Source organism: Pseudorasbora parva, chromosome 7 (assembly GCF_024679245.1).
Source record: "Pseudorasbora parva isolate DD20220531a chromosome 7, ASM2467924v1, whole genome shotgun sequence".
NCBI lineage: Eukaryota > Metazoa > Chordata > Actinopteri > Cypriniformes > Gobionidae > Pseudorasbora > Pseudorasbora parva.
In genome coordinates, this window is record NC_090178.1 from 46,736,575 (window position 1) to 46,744,424 (window position 7,850).

A 7,850-nucleotide genomic window follows, 5' to 3' on the forward strand; every position below is an offset into this window, starting at 1 on the left:
CGCATCGGTCAAAGATGATCATTTAGAGATGAACAATTAAGCTACTAAAAGCTTTCTGTAAACAGCACATACAAACTTATGGTTGACCCAAAGCAGACTTATGTCAGTGAGTTCTGTATGTGTGAAAGGGGCTATAAATGTATAATTTTATAAAACTTTTTAGGTTTTTTTGCCAAAACTTGTTTTAAACATTTAGTACAGGTTAGAAGATAAGATTCTGGCCTGGTTTCACAGACAGGAAGCCAAGATTAGGCCTTAGTTCAATTAGAATATAAGTATCTTTAATAAACAGGCCCTAGAAAAAAACAAAACAAAACACATGACTAGTGTGTATCTTGAGATAATTTTGTTGCAATTTTTATTATCCTGTTTAACACTGTGAAGCTGCTTTGACACAATCGTGATTGTAAAAGCGCTATATAAATACAGTTGATTGATTGATTGATTGATTGATTGAGACCAAATAATGACATTTGCATATTTTAAGATATTTCACTGCAAGTTGCTTTGAGTTAAAACAGCTCAAACATGCATTTTAGTCTGGGACAAGCTTAAGCCTTATCTGTGAAACTGGGGGTTAATGTTATAATTCACCCAACCAAAATATTTTGTTAATTTAAAATCTGGCCATAATTGGTAGTGTTATTTTTTTTTTTTTTACATTTTTGCAAACAAAAAGTGCAAAGTGCTGTTATTAGTTTCATTTTGATTTAAAACTTATATCAGTGTATCAGTACTTTTTGAATTTTACCAGCAAATGACAATGATGATATTGATAACCGTGATCATTTTGGTCATTCTAATTGTGATATGAAATTTTTATATAATTTCATCTCTACTCATCGATGCAACTTTGTTCACCCTTTAAGTAAAGCTGGTAACACTTTAGTATGGGGAACACATATTCACTATTAACTACGACTTTTGCCTCAATAAACTCCTAATTTACTGCTTATTAATAGTTAGTATGGTAGTTTTTGTAGCTTTAAGTTTAGGTATTGGGTCGGATTAAGGGATGTAGAATAAGCTCATGCAGAATAAGGCATTAATATGTGCTTTATAAGTGATAATAAACAGACAATATCCTAGCAATATGCATGATAATAAGACACTAGCCGAACCTTAAAATAAAGTGTTACCATAAAGTTTTGCCTGTATGATGATTTGGACTGCCACCTAGAACTTGAGAACGCAAGTACAGAATGACGGGACTGGTGTGCAATACGATTCCAGTGATTTGTCCCGGGTCGTGATGAATTGTTGGAGGATCGTCTTCACTACAATTTATCGCAGTTTGGAAAGAAAAACAGTGAACACATTGTGCAATCAGCCTTGTCTATTTTTTAACCCTCTCATTTATGTTCTGGTCAATTTGACCCAGAGAGAATTTTCTTTTCAAGGAAAAGTCAAGTTAATGTTGGATTTAAAAAAAAAGTGTTTTTTGCTAGTTTCAGCCTGACGCAGTTCTCATTTTCACGTCCAGCGCCACATTGTTTAAATATCAAATGCACTGGCCCATCTGTTCAAAAACTATTCTGGTCGCTTCATAAAATGATTGCAGAGCCGCTGTAGTGAGATGGGCTTTGTAACGACGTCTTTAGTGCCTTTATGGGTCTTGAGAGAGGAAATGACATTGGTGTCAATGAAGGCCTTTCTGAGCCATCGGATTTCAACACTAATATCTTCCTCTGTGTCTGAAGATGAACGGGTGTCGAACGACATGAGGATGAGGAATGACAGCCTTTTTTTATTTTATTTCTGGGTGAACTACCCTTTTAAGACCAGAAATGATAATTTGATTTCACACAACATTAAAAGAGATGCATCCTAAATAAGGAATCCGCAGGAAGGTTGCTGTCAGCTTGTGGCAGTCGTATGCATGTGTGTATATGGGACGCACCTGTGTGTGGCGGGTGTCTTTCTGGCAGGATGAGATGCTGGAAGTTGATGATACACACGGCCTCAGAGCCCAGCCAGCGGTCAGACACGGCTCGGATGTAATACTGAGAAGGCATGGGCTCAAAGATGGGTATGGTGAAGACCACCTGCTGCGGCTCTCCACTCAGCACCTGACCGCGCCAGAGAGGACATGAGGTTACAGACGCATTTCACATCTGCAGCTCACCGTTAACCTGATCTCTGTCCTTTACAAAATAACATTTAAAAGGAGCTTTTATAGCAGTGTTATTTTAGCAGTATTCACCTTATTTTGCAACGTTATGCTCTGTGAGTGTGTTTGGATTCATTAGCCACTATAGGTGAATAACTAGAAGAATAACAGTAAAGTGCAGTTCACAGTAAAACGATTTGTTAATTTCTAAAAGTGGACCATAAAAATGGCTTGTTTGTAAAATGACCATACATTAAAATAAAGGAGTCCGGATAAGTAATTTTAAGTAATGTGCTTTTGTGATATTTATAAATATTTCTATATATTTGTAATTCATTTTTAGTTGCCAAAGCATGATTTATTAAAACCATTTTTAACCACATATCACAGTAGGGTGGAAAACCTAATTTTTTCTGAATTTACAAATTATTACTATTGGTCACCCTTTACATCTGCCTGTGTTATGCGAATATCTAACCTATGAGAAGTATTAAAACAGAGATTGTGACTGAACCTTGTATCTCCATTGGCTCCTCAAACTGTCAGTCAAACCTCATAACTCCGCCCCTTTATCATGAATAAAATGCTGCACAGTTTGGAGCATCTATGCTTGTTTAAATGATAAACATCTTATGAAGGAAACAGCGTGTCATTTAGGCTCTGTGCATTTGTCTTAAAGGTACCGACAGCTGCTTTATTGTATTTATCTATGCTTATATGCAGATTCGCTCCCCTACAAAATCACCCCAATTATTCTAGAATGGTTCGTTCTTTTCAAATAGAGCTATTCAAATCATCTGGTGATATTTTTATATATATTGCAGACAAACAAAATATCAGATGTACCTGTTTCTTCTGCAGCAGGAAGTACTCTGAGTGGTAGATGTGGTCGTTGATGGGGTCCTCCACCCATAACCACCAGGGCTCTCCCACAGACCCATGGACCTGTTCAACACCAGACCACAAGTGTCAGAACAACATGTCCATTTGGACGCTTTCAGCAACAAAAACATTAAAAAGTGGACACTATCTCCATGCAAACTTACATAGCTGAGACACGTTATAAATATGTTTTTATATTTGTTAAAGGGTTAGTTCACCCAAAAATGAAAGTTATTTCATTAATTACTCCCCCTCATGTTGTTGGACACCCGTAAGACCTCCGTTCATCTTCAGAACACAGATGAAGATATTTTTGTTGATGGCTGAGAAAGGCTTCAGAAAGGCCTCCATTGGCATTCAGTCCATTCCCCCTGACCCGCTCACAAGACCCATAAAGGCACTAACGACATCGATACAGAGCCCATCTCACTATAGCGGCTCTACAATAATTTTACAATGCGACGAAAATAGTTATTGTGCGCACAAAAATCAAAATAACGACTTTATCCACTAAGTTATTATCGTGAACTCGCCGCATGCGCGAGAATGTGACGCAGATCCGCCGTTCATGACCCGGAAGAGGAGGAGCCGCTATCGCCTGAGCTCACGGCCGAGACCTACACAGAAGACAATAACTTGGCGGATAAAGTCATTATTTCGACTTTTTTGAGCACAAAAACTATTCTCGTCACTTCCTAACATTATTGTACAGCCACTGTAGTGAGATGGACTTTGTAGCGACGTCTTTAGTGCCTTTATGGGTCTTGTGAGCGGGTCAGGGGGAATGGACTGAATGCCAATGGAGGCCTTTCTGAAGCCTTTCTCAGCCATCAACAAAAATATCTTCATCTGTGTTCTGAAGATGAACGAAGGTCTTACGGGTGTCCAACAACATGAGGGGGAGTAATTAATGAAATAACTTTCATTTTTGGGTGAACTAACCCTTTAATAGTCCAGAGGAGAACCGGCACCCCGACTGAGTCTGGTTTCTGCCAAGGTTTATTTTTCTCCATCATGCCCTGATGGAGTTTGGGTTCCTTTGGTCGCCTTTGGCTCGCTCAGTTGGGGACACTAAAATTATGATCCAAATTATTCAACTAATTACATTGTCGCTATATGATAAATTAAAATAAGCTGATAAAATCACTTGAAATATGTATTACATGAGAACTGTAGGAACACTTTACATCAGACTACTATTGTGCTTAAAAACACATTCTTCTAACAACTCTTCTATAGCAAGCAAAAAAAAAAAAAAAAAAAAGCCCTGTCTTCTTCTGGCTATTAAGTCTAGACGAATACTAGCGTTAAAATCTCCATAACTGTATTTCATTAATTCTATAAACTTAGAGCTTGACACTCAGCTGAACTCCTGCTAATCACGATCACGGTTTCATAGACGGTGAAATCTGTGGTGTGTATTTAGAGACAAGTAAGTGAAATCTTTACAGCCTGTTGAGCTGCGGCCTGTTTCGCGTTAAAGCGAGTGATATACTGTACGCTTCGTCCGGCAGAGCCTTTCCGCTTCGCTCATGCTGGGAATAAATCATCCTTGAGCTGTTTGATCCGAATCTGACTCTAATCTGAATCACACAGCTTCATTCACATTAGAGAACTGAACTCAAGCCATATTTAACACCTTCAACATGACCTGAACACATGAATGAGAGAGAGAGAGAGAGAGAGAGAGAGAGAGAGAGAGAGAGAGAGGAAGAGCGAGAGAGAGAGAGAGAGAGAAAGAAAGAGAGAGAGCGAGAGAGAGAGAGAGAGAGAGAGAAGAGAGAGAGAGAGAGAGAGAGAGAGAGAGAGAGAGAGAGAGAGAGAGAGAGAGAGAGAGAGAGAGAGAGAGAGAGAGAATTAACAGATGCTGCTTGAAAAAAAAATGTTTTCACAATGAAGAGCCTCACTGCAGGGATACTGTCTCTGTCTGTCTGTCTGTCTCTCACACACACACACACACACACACACACACACACACACACACACACACACACACACACACACACACACACACACACACACACACACACACACACACACACACACACACACACACACACACACACACACACACACACACACACACACACACACACACACACACACACACACTCTTTAGTAAAGTTAAAACATTACATATCTATTTAAAACATTTAATTTACTTTCAAATAAAGTGCCACTTTTTATATTATTTACTACTGTACTATTTTACATTGCATTACATAACTAGAGTCAAAAAAATAACGCACTTGCAAGTACCTTTCAAAAATAATATAAGTACACGTAGTTCAGTAATATAAAGTGTGAATTAATTTGTAGAAATATCAAAGGTATCAAATCCATGCTATGTGGGAATTATAAATAAAATATTATGAACATAACTTACACAACTGTTTTAAAGGGTCAGACAGATTTGTTATGTTTTTGGAGCTGCATTTATTTGATCAAAATACAATATAAACGGGTATATTGTGAAATATCATGATTAATGATTTTCTAACATATAGTAAAGTGTAATTTATTCCTGTGATCAAAGCTGAATTTATCATCATTACTCCAGTCTACAGTCTCACATGATCCTTCACTAATCATTCTCATATGAGGATTTGATGATCAACACACATTTATGATTATTATCAATATTGAAAATAAGTATTTTTTTTCCTTCCTTTTTTACCTGGAAACATTTTTTCAGGATTTTTTGATTAATAAAAAATTTATTTATTTACAGTAAAATGTAACATAAATGTTATAGACGTCTTTAGAGCCACAATTGAATGCATCCTTGCTGAATAAAAATATTAGGACCTGTCAAATGAAACCTCTTTCTGAGCCCAAACCTGTGAGCGGTAGAGTATGCCATAATGTATTATGAACATGAAGTAGTAAGTGTATGAAGCGTTATGTAATGTTTGTTAATGAGATGTTAATGCGGCGGAGCGAGGACATGCTCAGAGCATGCTGGCGGGTGATTAGTGCGGGCTGATGGTCATCCAGCTGTTTGGTGTCCCGCTGAAGGAGTTATGGACACACGAGAGCGGCCCATCTGTGGCCCATCACAGCACCGGCCCTCAGGAGAACAATAGCAGCCGATCTGAGCCTATTCAAGCCTTTGTGCTCTTAAACGCAGGGGAGGAGACGGACAAATCAATGATTCCCTTCAGCTCCGCCTGCATAACCTACTGTGAGTCTGTGTGTGTGTGTGTGTGGTCCTGGTAAAACCAGGTTATAAGGACAAAATGTCCCCACAAAGATGGCAATATCCCAAATCCTTATCCTCGTTTTGGTCCCCATGAAGAAACCAGCTTATAAATCACTAAATTATGTTTTTTGAAAATGTAAAAATTCATTGTAAAAAGTTGTGTGTGATGTTTAGGTATAGGGTTAGTGTGTGTGTGATGGGTAGGTTTAGGGTTAGTCTGTGTGTGTGTGTGCTGAGCAGGTTTAGGGGTCAGGTTAGTGTGTGATGGATAGGTTAAGAGGTTGTGTGTGTGTTTTGTGTGTGTGTGTGTGTGTGTGTGTGTGTGTTTGTGAGGGGTGGGGGATGTGGTGGAGGGGCATGTTTTTGTGAAGTCAGGACACAAATGTGTATGATGTTTTTTTGTCAAGTTTTTTGACGAAACGCAAAACGTCATATGCACATGCTGAATAAAATTTGGAATAAAACAATTTTCTCTCAGAAATTGCTATTAAACTGCTTATTAAACACAATTAATTACAAACAATTAACAATTACCCTTGCACACCTGCAGGTAATGGATTGGAGACAGGACCAAAAAAGTCTAAGGCCATGTCCACACTAATACCTTTTCATTTGAAAACATATATTTTTCTCTCCGTTTTGGCCTTCCGTCCACACTGAGACAGCGTTTTAAGTCAATGAATACGTATCGTTTTGAAAAACCTCTCCAAAGCGGATACTTTTGAAAACGCTGTCTTTGCGTCGTAATGTGGACTGTGAAAACGGAGGCTTTTTAATACGATGACGCATTTTTAGCCATGTGATGCAGTCATATGACCAATTCACGCCGTATTTATTTTGGCACGTCTCCCAGTCTACATTTTCACTTGCTTTAGCACTTTATATTCATGTGTTACTCGCAGCAATAACTCCACCGCACTGTCAACCCATTTAAAAAACTCAGTGCCTTTTCTCGACATTGCCGCAAAATTTCAACGAGTAAATAAACGAGTAGCGGAAATTACGCAAGTCGAAGCGTCTTGGATTTGCTCATGCGCAGTACGGGGATGTAAGCGTTTTCAGACGTTTCAGTGCAGATGAACATTTTTTTGAAAAAACAATTGAAAATGATAGTGTGGACGCGGAGCGTTTTTAGACGAAAACTTATCCGGATTAGTGTAGACGTAGCCAAACATTTGCTTTTGACAAATACTTACTAAGAAACGGCATGTGACACACATACTTAAACGTGATGGTTTTAAGTAGAAAGACTGAAATAGTATTTTATTTTACAGCTAACCTTTTTATTTTTAAATAATACCGTATTTTCTGGACTATAAGTCGCACTTTTTTTCAGTTTGGCTGGTCCTGCGACTTCAAATTTAATTCATACTGACTGACAAACATGAACATATAGCCGTGAGAGGGCGCTGTATGCTGCTCCTGTAGCCTACCCCTGAAAGAAACTCTTAACTAAAATATTAACTTAAAGACAACAACTTAGAAAGACTGAACACAAACAAAATGCCCCATAAAGAAAATCTTATTCCGCAAATTACAAACTGCATGTAGTAAAATATGCAGTGGAGAGCGATTCCCACAGCGTTCGTCTCGCGCGGCTGAGCCTCTCCCGGCAGAGAGTTCAAGCGTCTGTGGACTCGTTCCTTCAGCTCTGGC

The 7,850-nt window shown here is 38.5% G+C and overlaps 1 protein-coding gene across 1 annotated transcript in view; it reads right to left on the reverse strand.

The window, feature by feature from the left end:
• Positions 1-7,850, reverse strand: part of ascc3 (activating signal cointegrator 1 complex subunit 3) — a 327,642-nt gene that overhangs the window by 103,997 nt on the left and 215,795 nt on the right. The window contains exons 23-24 of the mRNA XM_067449368.1: positions 2,957-3,055; positions 1,901-2,069 (exon numbers count right to left, since the gene is read on the reverse strand). Coding sequence (XP_067305469.1) covers positions 1,901-2,069; positions 2,957-3,055 — 268 coding nt within the window. The remainder of the gene's footprint in view (positions 1-1,900; positions 2,070-2,956; positions 3,056-7,850) is intronic.